At 43.5% G+C, this 21,002-nt stretch overlaps 1 protein-coding gene across 3 annotated transcripts in view; it reads right to left on the bottom strand.

Annotated features, from left to right (window-relative positions):
- Fat3 (FAT atypical cadherin 3) overlaps positions 1-21,002 on the bottom strand; it is a 576,873-nt gene that overhangs the window by 109,767 nt on the left and 446,104 nt on the right. For all 3 annotated transcript variants that reach the window (XM_075966763.1, XM_075966765.1, XM_075966766.1), the window contains exons 5-7: positions 10,095-10,409; positions 8,774-8,984; positions 253-392 (exon numbers count right to left, since the gene is read on the bottom strand). In XM_075966763.1, the coding sequence (XP_075822878.1) occupies positions 253-392; positions 8,774-8,984; positions 10,095-10,409 (666 nt within the window). The remainder of the gene's footprint in view (positions 1-252; positions 393-8,773; positions 8,985-10,094; positions 10,410-21,002) is intronic.

Below are 21,002 nucleotides of genomic sequence, written 5' to 3'. Positions count from 1 at the left end.
AACTACAACAGTCCACAATAAATGACCAGGAAACCCATGCACACCACTCTTCCACGAGCAGACAGCCATAGTCATCTTGAAAGAGACAGCAAATAATTCTACAAGGTCACTGCTAGACCCTTTTGTCCCAGTTGTTCCCTAAACAACTCCATGGACACAATTTATTACTCCCTGGATCTCCTTTTCATTGCTTCCATTTCTCTCTTTAGCAGATCTTTTCACATTCTTACTACCAGTAACTCAACAGCTTACCTGAGTGACAGCGACATTGGTTCCATCGGTGACTTCCACGCTCATGTTGTAGACCGATCTTTGCTCTGCATCCAGAGGTTTTGCAATGACAATTGTCCCAACACCCTTCTCTGCATCAAAAGAGCTGTCAAAATTCCCCCCTGATGATTTCACAGAAACAACATGAAATTAGCACATCTGAGAAGGTATTAAGTGTCTGGAGGCATATATCTTTACAGGGTGTTTTTATGTAAATACATTTTCTGGCAGGCATCCCTATAACTCAATTTCATAAATCATAATGGGACCTTACTATTTTTAACTTAATTAGTATTTCAAAAGCCATACTCTATAAGCATAACAAAGGACCCCAAAACCAATGAATTGTAAATAAAAACGTCAGCATTAATGTAAGACTCCATAAAATACTGAGAAAGCTAACAGCCCTTCAACCCCTCTCAGCTACCAGGCTGCAAACTTCAAAAATTCTTTAACTCTTTCTCCAGTAGAATATATTCTCAGTAAAAAAAACTATTCCAATTACAATGAACACAAATGAGTTGATGCTTTCAGGTCTATTCTAGGATTGTTGGTAAACATTTGGCTGGTAGGATTCAGAGTCCCTCAATTAAATGTCAGAAATAACTTTATGAATAGAGCAAGATGAGAAAATTTTTAAGAAATGAATTTCATTTGAAAAAGAGTCCCTCTGAACATTGGGACATTCAGAGAAATGTTTTTGTCATCTTGGCAGTATAAATTAATTTCTACCATGTTCTGTTGGTTTCACAGAAACAACATGAAATCATAAAATCAGAGGGGTATCACATGGATATTATATTGCTGATATAACACCAGTGTACTTATAAGGCAATTTACAAAGGTTTAGAAAAAAATTGTCTTTTGTCCTTTTGTCTTGAAAGACATACTTAAGATGGTTAGAATTGGGATCATTTTATCTCTGAACAGAAGTGTCACTTACAAACGTCCCCAAATTAGAGACCTTTTTAAGGAAGAGAAAGGAGAGTGGTCTAAGTGTTGGAACAATTTTAATTAAATGTCAGTGTATGTTCACCAGTGCTATTTATTTTTGTCGGGAATTGCATGTGTGAAATACTTTTGATTTCAGATGGTAATTTTATTTAACTTTAGTATGTAGGGCAATGCATTTATTGAATTTCATATTTTAGAAAAGAGAAGCTTGGCTTTTTTTACTTCCTACAGTCTTGGGATTTATTTTTCTGGTCATTTAACAACACATTTTCATGAGAGTACAATATTAAGTAGGCAGATGAGTGAAGGGGGTAAAGAGTCACACCTGAATTACTGAAATTTGTGCTACAGTGAAAAATAAACAATACGGTTTTCTTTCTAAAAATGTAGGCATGTATAGTCTAAGTACCAACTGCTTGCAGCTACCATGTTCACATAGGATTCTTTAATTACTGGAGAGGATATAATTGCCTTTGACATTTAATTAAATCTGTAGAGATATGGGGGTACCAGAGAGTTGCTTAGAGATGATATATGTTCCCAAAAGTTTCATCTAGAAGAATCATCTTCCAATTACTGTCGTTAGTTGATTTACCGAGAAGCAGTAGAGGCTAACTCCAAAGAAGAGTTTTGAGGACTTGGAAGAGGGGGTTCCTAGCCTGAGAGGAGAAGCGGGTCTTAGTGTGTGACTTCCTGTTGAAGGCAATACTTTCTTGATTCGCTCATGGAATAACACAGAAAGCTGATCTGGATGATGGGCAGTCCCAGCCACCTTAAGTAGCAAGGCTGATCATTTACCTCCAAGAAGTAAATGCTGGGGGAAAACACAAAACAAAACAAACACCTTGCCATGGAAACCCTCAAGGAAAGGTAATAACAACCTCCAAAGCCATGAGAGAAAGACAAGGCTACAGCTTCTCAAGCTCCTTCTGGAGGATATTAACTCCTGGTCTCAGTCACAGCTCAGTTAACAGTAGACGATCTGCCCCCATCCCTGGGGCTGTTCACTTTCCTAAAGATGAAGACTGAGAGTTTTGTTTAAACTGCGGTTGTTTTGGAGGAATAGTGGTCATACTCCTGCGCCGGCTATTTAGGAGAGTCACACATTTGAGAGTCAAAAGAAGAGAATTGTGCAAATTATTTCTCATCCGGAAGATGAATGAAAACGGAGCTGAGAGGCAAGAGGAGCAAAGGAGTCCAGTTTCCCTTCTTGCTCTCCCTGTCTGTGGCCCTTCAGAGTCTGTGCAAAACACACTCTCGCCCTACCTGCGTAGGGGTATAACATTTTAGGATTTATGTGTTTTTATGTAGATTATATGTGTTTTCATAATTTCTGCTCTTGTTAATATTTTGGCAACTTTTGCAAGTTTGTTTTTATAATCCTCTCGTCTCCTCTTTGCACACATATGCCATGTTTGTATTTGTTTCTTTCATTGGTTTCTGCAGTTTAAATACTCCTGATGACATATGTTTGATGCCATAGAAGAGACAGATCATTAGCATCCTTGGTACGTTTTCCCATCCACCAATGTGGCCAGCATGCTATAATACTCATCTCTAGGACATTTGCTCCTAATTAAGCCAAGATTTCATTTAAATCAAGATCTTCCCAAGTTTCCAAATGAATTTCTGACAAGGGACCTAGAATCTAGACCAGCAGTTCACCATCAACCCGCACACAATTTAATAACCTACACTTAAGCATCCTATTTCATAAGTGACTCCATGCCTTTCCCCCAGGTCTTGTTTTTTCCAAGCTCCATTTTAGCCTGAAAGGTGATTTCAATTTTGTGAGAAAACAAGTCCAAATCATCTGGGGTGAGGCCATTAATCAATACAAGGAGTCCGTCTTCACTAGCAGCATTCCGTTTAGGTAAGATGTGCTTCCTCAGAGCCAGTAACAGAACATGCAAAGCCAGAGTGTGCTGGGTGCAGCAGCATGAGGCCAAAGAAAAAGTGGGCAGAAAAGGACACTGCAGAGCTGGCCCGAGTCCCAGCCAAATGGGGTTCAGAAATGTCACAGCCTGTGCGTTGCTGCGGGGGTGTGCGGCAGGGGTAGTTAAAAGCGAGGTGGTGAACAGCCCACATGACAATAATTTACTTTAGGGACATTTCCCTTGAGCCATTGTTGATCAAGGCAGGTGTCATAGAGTAAAGACAGAGCTGAAGAGGCATACTGAATTTCTGTTATAATATTCTAAAATTGATGTATCAAGGAGGGGCCCTGGAAAGACTCTAGAAATGGGACATGGATAAAACACTTGGAGCCAGCATCTACTGCTCAGTTAGCCGGGGTATAACTGAATTGAGCTCTTTTGTAAAGGCGGGTATCCCATTTGAGGTTTGAGATTTATGGATTACATCATCTCTCCATCTCAAAAGGTAGGGCACACCGGACAGAGGGAAAAGTGCCTGCCGGTGCCATCTCTGCACAAAGAGACCCAGTGATTAAAAAGGGCTCAGTTTCCAGGTTCTTCCTCTAGAAAATAACTCTGCTCTTGCACGTGTAATTATAAAAATACCAACCCAAATCTAGTAGTCACCCAGGGGGAGGTGTGACTGAGGAGCTTCCAAAATCCTGAGCAACTGCATCTCAATGAATGGAGGGAGCCGTGCACAAGCTGTTCGTTCAAGTTCAGCATGTACACCCTACTGAAGGAGAGACAGTCGGTGCCAGTTACGGTGTGATTATGAATAAATTTCTGCCTTGGAATGAAGCAAGCGCACAGCAGGCTGATCTTTAAATGGCGGGCTGGAGCTGAGGACAGGAAAGAGTGGCAGGAAGGGGGAAAGAGACCTAGAATTTACTCCAAGGTTCCTTTTCTTAAAATAATTAATATGTGAAGTATTTTTAGACTTTTATTATTTTGCTAAAATTTCCTCAGATACGATTTCATAAATGACACTGTTGTTATGGAGAAAATAGGGTCCTGTTTGCGATGAAGTTAGAGCAAGAAGGTAGAATGGGAGAGATGAAGTGTTTGATGTCCACTGACTAGCTGCACAGAGTTTACCCCGAAGGAGGAGCAGGCAAGTTAGAAGTAGATATGGCTGCCTGGTTAGAGTGGACCTCAGGGTGCCCAAGCTCTGAGGTGTGTCCAACCTCATGTGGCAGAAGATAGCTATGATTGTCAACAAGGCCATGACTGGTCTTTTCTAACAAGGTTTTTCAATGAGGACAAGGGCTTGCTTTATCTCGATGAAGTCTAGTTTATCAGTTCATGTTGTTGATTTTTATTTTTAATTCTTTACTTTTGGTGTGGGGGGTGCCACCCAGTTGCCAAATAGATCACAGGCACAAAAAATTAGAGACTTATTTAAAACTCAAGATTTTTTTCTTTTTCTTTCTTTCCTTCCTTCTTTCTTTCTTTCTTTCTTTCTTTCTTTCTTTCTTTCTTTCTTTCTTTCTTTAACGTTTAGCCGAGTAAATTGTAGTTTTCAAGCATGAACTGGAGGATTATATTATGTGTCAGTTTCCCAAGGTTGGACACACCTGGCTGAGGATGAAGCTAGTACCAGCGCTGTGGGGAAGAGTGGCTCACCCTCCTGACCCAAACCTGCATCATCTGTGGCTGCGCAGGAGACAAGGTTACAAAAGGCCAGGTGTAACTTGAGACTGCAACAGGCAAGGATTCCAAGTCACAGAGATCTACAACCCACTGAGGACCAAGCTAGCCTTCGTCTATCAACACAGAAGGATGGTTGAGAGGCCAGCATAGAGGGCCGGCCATCAGAGATTCCTGTTAATATTGGCTTTCTCCTTCCTGACATTGGGTGAGGCAAGTCAGGTGATTCATGTGCTATCTGTATGCAAGGTAAAGGGTCTATTTGATTTAGGTAAAAGCCAAAAACTGGAGATCAGCATGCCTCAATTTTTAGTGCAGAGTTGTTAATGATGGCAGCCTTTACAATTCAAATATTTGCCATCAGGATGAGATTCTGGGGAGAGCTGAGAACCAGATTGTCTGCACATTGGAGGGTATGTAAATTAAGGGATGGCTGAGGGGAAGTCGGAGCCTCCTGAGAAGTGTGAAGATACATGACAAAGCCACAAAGGATTGTGGGTTATTTTTGTTCCCTTCATTTTCTTTCCCTCTTAACAAGGAGAGGGAGCATGCTGTGTGTTGGGCTGTTCCAATCCACAACAGCTGAACTTTATTATGTATCCTTTTAATTGCAGCTCTCTTAGCTTGGTTATAAGTAGGGCTTGTTTCTGAGAGCTGAGGAGAGTCTCTTGCTACAGAGAAAGCTGTCTCTTTGGAGTCAAGAGAATGCAAGTGTCTAAGCGTGGGGACAAAGTGCTGCTCCCATGGAGTTTCTGTGACTTGGGGATCTGGTAGGAGGCAAGGAAACTCATGCAAGTCTGGAAATGTGCAGGTGAAAGCAGGCTGTCAAGGGGAAGGGGAGACTAAAGCATTTTTGTTGTTTGACTGAATAAGGATTCGCCACGCTGAGCAGTTTAAAGCGGTACATGCCAGATCAGGATGGTGTTTCCTCCGCCCTTCAGTGTGTTCTTCGTGGGCTTCTGGATGCCCTAGGTCTGTGGTGGAAACACCGCTTGGCATATTCTTCACAAGTGTACTTGGGCAAAACCTGTTGGGACCCGAGGCTTCATTTCAGACCCACGTGGACCTCGCCTATCCCATGCTTAGTCTCTGTATTTCTGCACAGGTCATGAGTAGCATTAAGTACTAAGGGGCATTGCCCACTCTTGGTCCCATCTGTGCTAGTCTGATCAAAGACGGTGCTTAGGCAAGGAGGAAGGGAAAGCTCACAAAGGAAAAATGTGCAAGAATATTTGACAGTAAGGACGAAACACCTGAAGATGATAAAGCAAATGAAGGGCTTTAAAAGAAGGAAGAGCATGTCAGCGCACTGGGTAAAATATGACTCTGGCAGACGAGCCGCGTTTTCAGAAAGGAGATTTGGTAGAGGGCAGCGTCTCCACTGAAAGCCGCCAGCACCTGGGGAAAGGACCTAACATCCTACAGTGAAGGAAAAAGTTGGCATCTCAAGACACTGTTGGCGGGACATGAGGATGGAAATAAAATCATGATCTGTTTGGGCAGAAGGCCCAGTAAGTTCAATTTGTAGAAGAAACTTGACAAACTGTTACCAGATTTACAGAGAAATATCTGTGATGGAGAAGTCCAGGCCAATGTGCAGAATCCCAGTCCTGGGATTCTTCATTGATAAAACCATTCTTACTCATGCGGTAGAATGGATGAGGAGGTAACCTATGGAAGAGAGCGGTGCTTAGAAATACGAAGATAAAGAGACACGAAAGCTAACGCCATACTTTGCATATCATTCCTGGATTATATTTGGATGCCAGGAAGTATGTTCTCTATAAACTCCTCTTTCTCCTTGGACTAGTGAGGCTATTGTGAGTGGTGTACAATGGAATGTCACAGTGACCTTGGGCAGGGCCAGGAGTCCCCAGTAGGGTTAGTATGGCTGCTGGAGGCATCACCAACAGGCTCTGTACTCTTCACCCACATGAGGGGGCAGAATGGCGATGGGATAAACATAAATGGAAACATACAGTTGCACTGATAACATAATACGGAAAGCCCGTGCATGCTAACCTGCATACTTGTGGGCTCCTGAAGAACTGCAAACTGGCCCGAGTAATTGATGCAGGTGATTGACCACACTGAACATCTGAGAAAGGTATGCTGGTGACATTTACCATTTATGGGCAGCCTGAGGTACGTGGGGTAGAGGTTGGATGCTCACACAGGGACAGGAAGCACTGTTATCCAAGAAGAAATGCTTGCAAACTGAGTTGGTGAAGGAATGGGTAAAGGTGTCTAGGCAGACAAAAGACAACTCCCAGGGGGACATGTGCAATGCTTCCTTGCATCAAGAAAGAAGAAACTATAGCATACAGTGGCTGGACAAGCAGAAAACTGCTGAGATGGTGGTAAGACACTTCTTATGGGACCAGAAGATGTTCCATCTCAAATATGTCGGCAGAGATGAAGAAGGAATTCAAAGGATGGTCATATGAAAAAAAAATGGTGAGATTGATGTCAATTAAGTAAAACAAAGATACACTATGTTTCACAGAATAAGATTCAGAAGGCAAGCCCTTATTTGTTGGAAGTTCAGGGGACTCTTTGAGGTTTGACCCGGACACAGAACATTCTTTTACTATGCTTCATTAAACCAGATGTGGAACCTCCTAAATGCCTTCCCCAGACCCAGCTGTTCTGGAGGAGTAGCTGGTTCCTACCTATACTGGCCAGACGTCATGATTCTCCCACACTGGCGTTCTCCTGGCTACTCCACTGCTCACAGAGAATCGTGGGAAGCGAGCTCTGGCTCAGCCCTGCTCAGACCCTGGCAGGCACACTCGCCCTTTCGCTGACAACAGCCTGTTTCATTTCCCCGTCCTGCACGTTTCCTCTCTCTCCAGTGCTCTCCCTGCAGGTTTGTGGAAAGGCTGTTTTGCCCTTTTTCTTTTGCAGCCTGGCGTGCTTGCTTGCTTTCTTTCAAGGAATTTAAAGGTTGGCTCCCAAGGACTGCCCTGCCTGCCTCGTTCCATCTGCTTTCTCTATTCAGGGTGAGCGGAGGCTTACTGGCTACACATGCACATCTAGGTTCTGCTTCCTGCCCTTCCTCTTGTGGACAGCAGCCAGGGGACTCTCCGGTGGGGTTTTTAGTCTGAATGCCACTACTGCTGAAAAATAGAGGGGCGGGAATACATTTTCATTTATTTTCAAACGGAAAATTCCCAGTTAAATAAACTAACCTACAAAAAGATAAAAACAAAACAACAAAAAGCCCACATACCTCAAAAGCAATGGAAGAAAATCAAAACAATCCCCCCAAACCCCAAACCCATTTAATCTCAAACAAAGAAGTCATTGGATACGGGTAATGAGATAGCTGTTAGAGGCATGTATGAAATCTGTGGGCTGCATTTCAGTCTGTCACAGGCAGTTATGAAAGATGTAATTCAATTTGTTTAAAAAAATGTAAAAGGCAGATTGGATAGCTGTATTTTAGCAAATGTGTTTGCACTAAGGGTACCTTCTGTTGAACAGTTCTGCCCACAAGCTGTCTGTAGAATATAGAACATCTCTCGAGCATGCTTGCCACCTTGAAGCAGGGCAGTCGGGAGCAGAAAAAAAAAGAACAGAATGCAGAAAAAAAGGTGAAGAAAAAGAGAGAAATGAAGGACAGCAAGTCTAGTACCATCAATACATTTAGAATGAGATTAGCCAAGTGTGACAATAGAATTAAAATGACACACAGAAAGACATTAAGTTTGCAGTAAATAACATATACTATGGGAAATCCAGCCAGAGAGCACTTTCTGTTCAGCTTAGCTACAGAGTCGGAACGAAAGCACAGGTCGGTTATTCATTTTACTGGCTCTTTTGCATCTCAGCACTACTTTTAACTTTAGGCATCATTGCTAGGCTTTGATTTTTTTCTTTTGCCTTGTAAATTATTTTAAAATGTATTAATTTATTTGTTTGGCTAGTTCTTTCAAACAGTGAAGTTCATTTCTTGATATGCTCCAGAGACTTCGACTTACCAATGATGTCGAACCACAGAGGGGTGTTGGCTGGTTGCACAGACACCACCCCTACAATCTCTGTCACTCTGTCACTTTCCATGACTGTGAAGTTGTAAAATGGTTCATCGAAGGTCAGCGGGACAGGTGAAGGTGGGGGCTTCTTAATCCATTCAATATGGAGGCGAGCCGTGGAGGATTTCTGGGGCCGCCCATTGTCCACAGCCTTGATCTACTCACACATGGAGGGAACACAGAAAGGTGGCTTAGCGTTCGTGTCTGTGGGAGTTTAAATCCTTCACCAACACAGTATGGAGCTAAAAGACCATTTTCTGCAGTGTCACGAGAAGAGTGGGATCCTGTTGAGAGTGAACTCTGGAATGGGAGCAGATGGTTTGTTTGGGAACAGGACCCACACTACGTTTGCCAGAAGCCAACTTTTGAGACATAAAATTATGAAAAATAAATGTTATACTTACAGTTCACAGTATTTCAGGGCCAAGAGTAATAGTTTACGTGAGTAAAGATCGCTAATTTGATTCATCACAGCATGACTCTGACGTCACCTCTATTGAGAGCTGGGGGAATTGAAGTACATGGGAGTTCCTATTTGTGTGGTAGCATGTATGAACATGTGCATACACTTGTGATCATGTACATGTAAACATATGGATGTGTGACTGTATGTAAGTATATCAGATGTGTGCACATGTATACATGCATATGAGTGTAATTTTGAGCAGAGGTACTGAGTGTGCATGCTTGAGGCTGTGCATTCATACGTGAATATGTGTAAATACATTCTATATGTGCATGCATCTGTGTTTATGTATGTGTGATGTACATGCGTGTGAGCATGGGCATGAGTGTTTACAGCATGAGAGAATATGTATGTACATGTATGAGGATATGTGTGCAAATGTGTATGCATTTACATGACATATGTATGTGTGCACATATGTGTGAATGTATGTATGTTTGTGTCCCTGTGTGTGAGCATATGATGCCTTTCTGTGTGTGTATCACAGCCTCTCCTGCTTTTCTCTAGATGCATACTGTCCTTTATCTACAGCACCTTGAGAATGATTTAGGGCTCCAGATTTGTGGTTGGGAGTCAAGGCGGTGGAATTGGAGAAGGTTTGCAGATAAGATCCACCAAAGGAAACTCATTATTTAGGACATCACCCAGCAAGGTAAGAGTTCTCGCCTGCACCTGGCTCCCAGAAAACAGCCTTTCACAGCTACTTCTGTGCTCTCCACATGAGAGATTTGCTGATCAAAGGAGTAGACATGGATAAGAGGGCTCGCCCTACCCCACTGACGCTCTGGAACTGAATCTTACCGTTAGGATATCATAGCTTCCTGCTGTGAATTGCTTTCTGGAGGAGACCATGCCAGTTTTGGGGTCAATAAAGAATTTTCCATCATCATTCCCATCCACAATACTGTAGGAGATTTCTGCATTGGGGCCTTCATCGCGGTCAAACGCAAAAGCCCTGTAAATGGGTTCTCCTCTCTTCTTGCGGTCACGTTCTGGAAGCTTGATCTGGTAGACCTTCTCCGGGAACTGGGGCTTGTTGTCATTTTCGTCCAGAACCTGAACGACCACCCAGATCGCTGACTGTTTTGGAGAAGACCCACCATCTGTCACGGTCACCTGAGTTTGGAAAGGGAAAGATAATGCAATCAGGAAATATGCATATTGTCATCTACTTGTCCCTTCCCATCCCACACATGTCCCATTTATGCACCATCTCAGTTCTTCTGAGTACTATTATTTATATAGAATAGGCAAATTTCTCACAGCGCATAAGAGAGTGAATGCCTCCAAACCAGCAACACATTCATTGCTGGAGGGACAGTGGCAAAGGGGAGCAGTTTGTAGTTGGTTTCTGCTGCTGAGCCACATGCCATGTACTAGTGACCTTTAGAGGCAGAATTATTTGAGTGTGGAGCCTGGGGGAAGAGGCTAATCCACTCTCTGAGGTCTCCCAGATAAGCACTAATAACCTAGTCAGTTCACAAAGTTCCTCTTTGTGATGCCACCCCCTGGGATGGTCATTTCTACATAGGAATTCAGTGGGGGCATCGTAAAGGAGAAGACCACAGCAGGGGTTTACTGTTGAGTACAGCAGAGAAGAAGACTTTGCGAACTTCAGACTATATAAACTAGGTGAATATAAAATACGCCTTCCCAACAGACACAAAACACATTATATAATCATCATTACACATTGACCCATGAGGGCTTCATCAAATCCACAGACAAAGCGTTTACCATCCAAGCTCTGCTCTTCTCTTTTTTCCCCATCCTGCTGTGAGCTGAATTGTTTTCCCCTTGAAGCTCAGGTGCCTAAGCCCTGCTCCTACTTGGGCCTGTTATGCAAATGAGGTCTTCAAGGAAAGGGGTTAAAAGGTTGAATGAGATCATAAGGGAGAGTCCTGACCTAGCTGGGTTCTTTATTAAAGATGATGTCTGATGTCGCATTTCTCTCTGCCGTGTAAGTGCGCAGTAAGAAGGTACAAGCAAGAGGAGCCCTTCACCAGGAATAAAACCATGCCAGAATGTGACCAGGGACATCCCGGCTTCCTTATTATTATCTTAGTGTGTGTCTCATTCTCAAATTCTGGTTCCCAGCATAACAACATTAGCAGATGGAGTTAGTCATGGATGGGATTAGTGTCCTTAAAAAAAAAAAGGTTAAGAAAGCTTGCTCATCCACCTATGCTACCCTAAAACACATCCAGAAAGTTCCATACGTGAGGAAGGGTGCCCAGCACTTGGCTATTCACGAGCTCTGTTCGTGTGATCAGTTTACAAAGGAAAACACCTTGGAGTGGAAATTTGTGAACAAAAGATGTGCTCACTTAGAGTTGCTGAGCCTGGGAAGTTCACAGTCAAGGTCCCAGGAAAGTCTGTCTGTGAAGGCCTCCCTAGAGAAAGAGTGTTCTAGATGTGCCTCTGATGACAGACGGGTATAGACAAGCCCCACCGGCCTTTTTAAAATAACGACACTAATTCTATTATGATCTAACCATACTTAATGGTCCTGCCTGCTGATACGGTTGTGCTGGGCATTAAGACTTTGAGAAGACAAGCATTCAGACAAGAGCAGAGAGAGCAGGGAGTCCAGCTTCCTGCTCTTACTTCTGGGGAAGGCTCCTCCTGGCTTGCAGACCCAGCTTCCTGCCTTCTGTTCAGAGGTATCTGGTGTCTTTTCTTTATATTGTTACGGAGCAACAAGAAGAGCATGAAATAATTGGTTTGTGCTATAATGATCCATAATTTATAATTCACATAACATATTTTAAATACACTTAACAGTTACTACAACATAACGGGAATAATCGGGGCGGGGGGAATCAAAATTATTGGAAACCAGATTAAAGTTTCTTTTTCAAATAAAATTGTAATGTAGTTTAGCTTCTCTTATGAGCTGCCTGGTAGGGTAGCCTTAATAGACTCAAGATAGATTTCTATTAGAGTTCTTGCTTTTGTTGAAAAAAAGTGAATCAGTGCAGTTTTCTTCCAGTGTTATGTTCTCTGCTGGTTTCCTGGGCTTTGTGCAAGGACCACTGAGGCCAGATGTGTACCCAGGCTGGCTGTGGGCTCCTGGGTCTGTGAGTCTGAAAAGACAGGCTGTGTCCTGCTCAGTGCTCAGATTCTACTCCAGGAGAACTGTGTTGGCCCAAATTGATTTCTTGGCTGCTCAGGGGCTCTGCCTCTTCCCTGCCCAAGCAGTTCTTTTCCAAGCTGCCTATTCTGTTTGAATGTAGAGTGTCACCACAAAGAGCCCATGTGTTGAGTTCTTAAGGCTCTAGATAGTGACACTAGTTGAAGAGGTTCTGGAAGCTTTAGGCAGTTGGAGATTGCTGGTGGTTAATCACAATGGGTACCTTGTTTCTCACTCCCCTCCTTTCCTCTTTTTGCTTCATGTCTGCCATGGTGTGAGCAACTTCATCCACATGTTCTCACTGCCATGATCTGTCTGCTATAGTCTGAGCAACTTCATCCACATGTTCCCACTGCCATGATCTGTCTGCTATAGTGTGAGCAACTTCATCCACATGTTCCCACTGCCATGACCTGTCTGCTATAGTGTGAGCAACTTCATCCACATGTTCCCACTGCCATGATCTGTCTGCTATAGTGTGAGCAACTTCATCCACATGTTCCCACTGCCATGACCTGTCTGCTATAGTGTGAGCAACTTCATCCACATGTTCCCACTGCCATGATCTGTCTGCTATAGTGTGAGCAACTTCATCCACATGTTCCCACTGCCATGATCTGTCTGCTATAGTGTGAGCAACTTCATCCACATGTTCCCACTGCTATGATCTGTCTGCTATAGTGTAGCAACTTCATCCACACGTTCCCACTGCCATGATCTGTCTGCTATAGTGTGAGCAACTTCATCCACACGTTCCCACTGCCATGACCTGTCTGCTATAGTGTGAGCAACTTCATCCACATGTTCCCACTGCCATGATCTGTCTGCTATAGTGTGAGCAACTTCATCCACATGTTCCCACTGCCATGATCTGTCTGCTATGGTGTGAAGAACTTCATCCACACGTTCCCACTGCTATGATCTGTCTGCTATAGTGTGAGCAATTTCATCCACATGTTCCCACTGCCATGGCCTGTCTGCCATGATGTGAGCAACTTTACTACATGTTCCCACTGCTATGACTTCTGTTTGTTTGCTTATTGTGTGTCACCATGGGTTCAGAATTGACAAGGCCAAGAATTGTGGATTAACATGTCTAAAACCACAAGCCAGAATGCATTCTTCCTTTCATAAGCTGTATCTCTCGGGCATTTCATCATAGCAGCAACAAGTCTAACTACTACAGTGTCCTAGGCTTAGCCCACCTACTGGACTTTGCCAATATGGAAAGAGCAATTGCATTGGAGATCAAAGCAAAACCCACTGAGACAAATCCCCTACAGCTTCTCCTCTGTGTCGCTTCCCATGCCAGGTGTCACCATGCTCAGGCACGATCCATGTGGAGGTGCCCCTGCTCTGCTGTGGCCTAAGTGTTTACTGCTATTCTAACCTAGGTTTTCTGATCTTCTCTGAAGATCAATAATCGGTAGCTCCGGCAATTAATCAGAAGCTTGAAAGATTCATTCTTGTGGACCTACAGCTAATGCCTAAAAAAGGGGGCACAGAACAGTCAGTGCCACTAAGAAGACAGTGAGGTCAAGTCCATTTCATTTTTCTTTGAGGTTCTTGTGGTCTGTAAGTGCCAAGCAGATGCAGAGGTAGAGACAGGCAGAATGCACCGGGGCCCACTGGATTCAGGAGACACAATGACAAAAGAAGCAAGTTTTCACAACTCTTTCTGAATGATAAAAGAACTTTAGAGGACCACAAAGATGTGGACGTTAAGAAATCTGGGAGCCAGGGAGAGGCTAGAGCTGCTTTCACCAAACTTCCCTGATATTTATTGTAGTTGTCATTCCCTGCCCACAGAGCATGGAAATATAACTTCCTGGAAGCCGAGACCCTGACACTTGTCCAGTGCCTCTTCCAGTGATCATGAGACTATCTGAGAACATATTTACTCTATCTGAGCTGGAGAATTCAAATTTGACATTCCTTCCTACTGTCAACTGATTATAACCAGCTATTCCAAGGCCAATATATTTAATATTTCAAACCCTTGTTTGAGGAGTCCATAGGAGCCTGCATGTTCTACATTTGCCCTTGACACTGTAACATGTTCTTACTTTTTGGTTTTGTTTTATGAGCCTATTTGTTACATTTCTTTACAAGATATTCGTTAAAATATGAGACCCAGAAAGCATGACTCTAATCTATTCTGCTCAAGGATATTTCCTGCCATACAGAACAGTACTATGAAGGTCAGTTTTCATTGTCAACTTGACCCAACCTAGAATCACCTAGGATGACAGCCTTGATAAGGAACCATCTAGATCAGGTAGGGCTTTGGTCATGTCTTGAGGATTGTCTTGAATGTCATTGATGTAGGAAGATGCAGCCCACTGTGGGCAGCACTATTCCCTAGACACAGGTCCTAAACAGTATCAGAGACGAGCAAGCAAGTCAACAAGCTTGTGTGCATCATTTCTTTTTGCTCCTGGCTGTAGGCATGTTGTACTAAGTTCCTGCTACTGGAACTTCTTTGTTACGATGGACTATAAGCTGTAACTGTAAACTAAACTTTCTTTCAGAGCATTTTATCACAGTGACAGAAATGAAACTCAAATAAATGCCTAGAATATAGTATTGAATAAATTTGTGTAGAATAAATGCAAGTTATATATCCAGGGGGCTGGAAAGACGACTCAGCAGTTAAGAGCATTGGCTGTTCTTCCAGAGGTCCTGTTTTCAATTCCCAGCAAGCACATGGTGGTTCACAACCATCTATAATGAGATCTGGTGCCCTCTTCTGGCACACAAGTATACATAATAAATAAATATTAAAAAAATGAGGCTTTAGGCAAGCCTTAGGGCATTTTCTTAACTAATAAAAAAAGAAAGAAAGAAAGAAAGAAAGGAAGGAAGGAAGAAAGAAAGAAAGAAAGAAAGAAAGAAAGAAAGAAAGAAAGAAGAAAGTGATATTCAGTACTCTTCATGCAGAAACTTGGTTTGAAACAAATTGGACGAGAAGCTGAGCAACCAGCATCCCAAGAGAGAACCAAACTTCCAACACCGATTTTTAACACACACACTTGCACGCATGCGCACACATCCCCCTGCCCTCTACACTGTGAGTTTTCCGGGTTACATCAGCAGGAACTGAGGCTCAAAGGCTGCATAACTTGTGCAAGGCCACACAGCCAGTTAGTAGGAGAGTGATGGCCTGCTCTGTGCCTCACAGTTTGGTACCAAAGCGTCCCTGTTCACCTCCCTGACAGTCATAACCACCATGTTCACCTCCTGTCAGTCACAACCACCATGTTCACCCCTGTCAGTCACAACCACCATGTTCACCTCCTGTCAGTCACAACCACCATGTTCACCTCCTGTCAGTCACAGTCACCATGTTCACCCCTGTCAGTCACAGTCACCATGTTCACCTCCTGTCAGTCACAGTCACCATGTTCACGTCCTGTCAGTCACAGCCACCATGTTTACCATGGAGTAGCATCTGATCACCATCTGTTTGGAAGTCCCTCCCCAATGACTTTGGGTCCACATCCAAGCATCCAGATGTACATCTAAAATCAAGCCGTCTTTCTTTGGTGATAATTTGGAACATCTTTGGTTGTTTCCATTCTTTGGGCACATTTCCTGTTCTCTGTTGCTTAAACTCTGACACTAGCCATGGGGTATGGGCACAATGTCTTTCAGTGTTCCAAGTCTTGAGGCCCAAACATTTTGGGCGGGAATGGATTTTCTTTAGCCCCCTTCAGAAAATGTGCTGTACCATTCTGGACACGGAAGTGAAGCCATCTGACTTCAGAGATAAGAGAAGATATGTGGTCCCAGTTTTTCTCGATAGGAATCTCAGTTTCTCCGGAACTTCATTCTGTGTTGATGATTGTAGGCATTGTGCTAAATTCATGAGAAGTATGAATTGGGTATCCTTAAATCAGTCGCAGAGAAAAAATGTGAGCACCATCTCCATGCGAGATGACAGAATGACACCAACACTTCTTCATTCGGTCTGTGGTTTCTACGCCTTCTCCCTGCCTTATGCTTCCTCTCATCAAAATGCTTGCCCATTGGCACGGCTCAGTCTCCTTTGTCTGCACATAGTCCAAATGCAGCCCTGCCCGGCTTCAGCTTTGCCGTGTAGCAACAATGACAAGTATTGTGGCTTCTCCATCGCTGTGACTGCTGTCCCTGGAGGCCACAGTAAATGTAGTAGTTTGTTGTTTACATCAAAGACGGGATGTGCTTTCATACCTCTGTGAGAGGGCTTTCAGCAGGCAGCTGTTACTGTTGTGAATCTGCCACCTTCCAGGCTAAATCTTTCCCTCTTGTTCCAGCAATCTCTTACCTTGACAACGCCCCTTCTCCTCTGCCAGCCCTTTGTTCGGGCCTCTTGATTGCTATGAGCTATTTTAGCACCTGCTATTGTTCTAGAGAAGACAATTCTTAAAGGAGGTTTACAGTTTGGTACACCTCCTCATTATCTGCTCCTCGCCTAGATTGCAGGTTCTGGGCAAGGAGCAAAGGTAAGGATAAAGCCATTTGAATTAAGGGAGGGTGTCTAAACACACGCAGCAATTACACTCAGTGGAGCTGCAGTACTGACCCTGGTAACTCCTGGACAACATGACGGACCATTGCTTTAGAGTTTTCTGGCTGGGATTAGTCTTCTCCTCATACCTAAAGAGAACGTACGAGTATTGCCATGTTCTTTGAATATCATTAGAAAGCCCATTGACAAATTACTAATGTACAAGCATGTTACCTGTCTCTTTGATCTAATCACAATTTTAAAACTGCATAGACAAAAATGTTTAGGGAAACAAGGAGGACAAATGGTTCTAGGAGGTGGGAATACAAGGCAGGGAAGGCATGTCTGGAGGGGAATGTGTTCAACACCCAATATTCAACTGTATTGAAAGGCCTTGTGTAATGGTCCTTTTGTACAATGGATATAAACCATGAAAACTTTACAAAGAAAGAATCATAGGCTTGCAGAGATCACAGAGTACAAAGAACATGCTGATTGGGTAGAATTTCAGATACAATGGGTGTTAAGATAATCTTGATGAGAATAACTTTTTGTTTTTGAAAAGTTTGTGTATGTGTGTGTATGTTTATGTGTGTGTGAAGGCGCCCGGGTTTCATGGTGCGCACAAGCATGCGAGAGTCAGAGGGAAGCCTTGGTGTGGTCCTGTCTTCCACCTCGGCACAGGTCCCTTTGTGAGGTCAGGCTAGCGGGCCTGTAAGTTTCGGGGATTCTCCTCTCTCCACCCCCTCTTGCCATTGGAGTGCTGGGATCAGAAACCTGATGCTTTGTTAGGGTTCACATGGGTCAAGGGATCCAAACTCTGGCCTTCATGGTCATATAGCAAGTGCTTTACCTACAGAACCACCTCTCCAGTCCTCTCCTCAGCATTTACTTGGTGGATGAGCTGGGGGTGGGGTGACTTTTGTTATCTGTGTGTGCTTGGGTGTTTCCCTTCCTAGTTAGCAACATGAAGAGGCTGGATGAAGGGACCCATGACCGAGCACTTTCCTACCCGAAAGGCCTCACGTATACAGAAGAACTTTAAAAAACAACTCCCTTCATGTACCTGCATGCCCCAGAAAGCCCACAGAGATTAGGAGTACTAGGGAGGAACAGAGTGTGCCAGCTCTCTCCGGGTTGAGCTCGCTCAGAGGAGACTGAGGTCCAGAAAGATGAGCTTCTTATTCCGGCATCATTTCACCACAAATAACCTCAGTCTGCCCGAAACATTGGTACCAAGATTCCAAGCTGGTTTTCAAGATTCAGACAAGACATGAATTCATGAATTAATATGAATTTAGATAATCTCACTTATGTGCATGGTGTTTATGTACTCACACTCAAATATATGGGCATGTGAGTATATGTATATATATATACATACACACATATATCTCAATGTACTGAAATAGATACACACACATATATATGTATGAATCTCATTTAGTACATTGAAGTTTTAATTTATATATTTCCAGAATGCTGATGCTTTAAAAGTTACTGTTCTATAGTAGATAACATATTTATTTTCCAATTTTTAACTTTAGGAAATTTTTTAAATTTTCAATGCCTAATTCTCTAGAGATAATAGGTTGAAAGTTACTTTATCTTCTTTTTGCAGGTGGAAAAACAGAGAAATGACCTTCTCAGAAAATACTCAAGAGTAGATCTAAGGCTGGGTTGGGCTGCAGACCTTTCTGCCTGTGAGCTCACACTCCTGCATTTCTGGGAAGACAAGGGCTTCCTGACACTGCTATAAAGAAAACTGTGAGCAAGCAGTAAACGAAAGGGTAGGTCTCAAAGGAGCAGCAACTCTTGAAGATAAACTTCAAAAGGTGAAATCACAGAGCTAAAGTTAACTTCAGTGGTTCCCCGCATTCTACATAGCAGAACAGCCCTGGAAGGTAGCATTAACGCATCTACCCCTAGGTTGTTTGTTTTTACAAGCAGTTTCTGTTATTCGACCTATAATTTGGTATTAAGAAATCAATTAAAAGCGCGCTCTTCTAGCCCCACACCACATTGCCTGTAATTTTCTGTGTTGAAGATCACACTTTCTGTGAACTGGGGATGGAAGTGTCTCTGTTCTTTTCAACTTGACTCAACCAGATATTTCTGGAAAAGACTATATTAAAATGATGGAGACGGTTGACATTATAAGAGATCTTCTGAAAACAGCAATGAAAGGGCAGAAGGGGGAGGAGAGGAAGAAAAGACCGGATGAGGAAAGAGACAAGGAAGGAAGGAGCAAGGACAGGCGGACCTGTTTGGACCTGCTGTGGAGAGGCGATGCAGACACTTGGAGCAACACTGGGGGCAGAGGTGAGCACACTGTCTTCTATGCGGGGGAGGTTTTTACACAGAGACAGGAGATCCCACTCCTTACATCTCCTGATGGTTTGTCCCTTGCAAACAGATGGGAAAGGAGCCGACAGGGTTTGCTTTAGATTGCTTTCTGTTCACAAAGTTTGTCTTTCTGAGTTCTTACAGGGATGGACCCAGCGGCAGATGCTCTGCTGAAGATGCTGCCTGATCCCTGGCACCGGGATCGTCGGACTAGGACCACAAAGTCACCAAATTCATCTTCTGAAGATTTATCTTTGACCCAGGAAACTCACAGCATTGAGAAACTCGGGACAAACTCAGACCCTGGTCCCTACACAGGGCCCTTTTGAGTACCTAAGGAAGTTTTTTCTCCCCCTCCCCCCATCTACCTGGAGTTATTCTCCCAAGTTATTAAGCCACTAAAGGGGATAGCGTGGTGCCAGCACAGGGCTGGTTTCCTTCTGTATTTGTTGGTGGGAGGTACTTATGATTCTGGCATCTAAGACTACAATGACACCTTTTCCCCACCACGTTAGACCCATCAAATCCTAAAAGACAGCTTTTTAAAGAAAGAGCCATGACCATTTTGGCAGTACCTACTAAAATTGTAGATTTCCCCAAGCCTTTTCGTCACACTTTAGGAAACAAAGACTTTTCCAGCCTGACGCCCCCCCCCCCAAGCTTGGTAATTTTTCCCCACCGAGGGGTGCGCACCAGCTACTAATCTCACCGCATTTCCATTTCCTTGCAGACTCGTCTGCTCATCATTTTCTATTCACAAAACTGGCTTGATTCTAATCTTCCCCATCATCAGGGACTAAACACCTCCACCAGTCTCCTTAGAAAGTGGGTGATTACACCCGTTTGAGAACTCCCCATTTTGCACAGATGGATCTGATCGGTACGCTCACACGTGCGCTTTGAGTCTTGCCATGAACTGAGCTGTGACATCATGTTAGCTTCAGGACTAAATCCTCCCGCAATATTTCACAGCCCTCCTGACATCAAGGTCCTCACTGATATACTGCTCCATATTACTCTCCCTGTGAAACTGAATCCAGCAGGTTTGCATGCCAGTGGAAAATGCACATTAATAAATCGCCTTCCATTTCACTGCTCTGGACCTCACGCTTTCTGTTTCTTTTATCCCGGAAGATTTCTGTGCCTATGCTCTACTGATGGTGTTACTTGTACTTAAACACTAATGCTTCCATATATATACACACATATATTATGTCTTTCCGCAGCCAAGGCTTAATGCAAAAATAAGGACTCTGCTCCAGTTACCTGCTCAGGAAACAGGGATTTTTCTCTTCCCACTCAAAAATTCAAGCTAGGTTTTCAGGGCAACTTAGCAGGTCATTTAACACCTGTCTACCTAAAATATGGATTCTAAACTCTCAGAGAAATCAGACCCATGTGTATAGAGGATAGTCCATATGGACCCAGGTAGAGATTGTAAACTGTGGCCAACAGGTTTGCTTTATTTACTCCAGGAAGCCTATTTAAGAAATTTCTGTGAACCATTTAAATTGTGCGAGATTTCCTGTAAAAAAAAAAAAAAAAAAAAAAAAAAAAAAGGACTGTTCGGTTCTTCCTGAAAAGCAAACCTTCTGGACCCAGCGTTCCCCCACCCCTCCCACCCCCACCCCCGCACCGCCAGCACTGCAGGGGTGTGGTTGTCATTCATTGCTTCTCTGGAGAAGCTGTTCTTAGGGTGGAGACCTGTGTTGTGTCTTGCTACCCAAGCTCTCAGCAAGAG

The sequence above is a fragment of the Microtus pennsylvanicus genome, chromosome 3, assembly GCF_037038515.1.
Source record: "Microtus pennsylvanicus isolate mMicPen1 chromosome 3, mMicPen1.hap1, whole genome shotgun sequence".
Taxonomy (NCBI): Eukaryota; Metazoa; Chordata; class Mammalia; order Rodentia; family Cricetidae; genus Microtus; species Microtus pennsylvanicus.
Note: the sequence above shows the minus strand (reverse complement) of the source record. Positions and strands in the feature narration are given on the sequence as shown.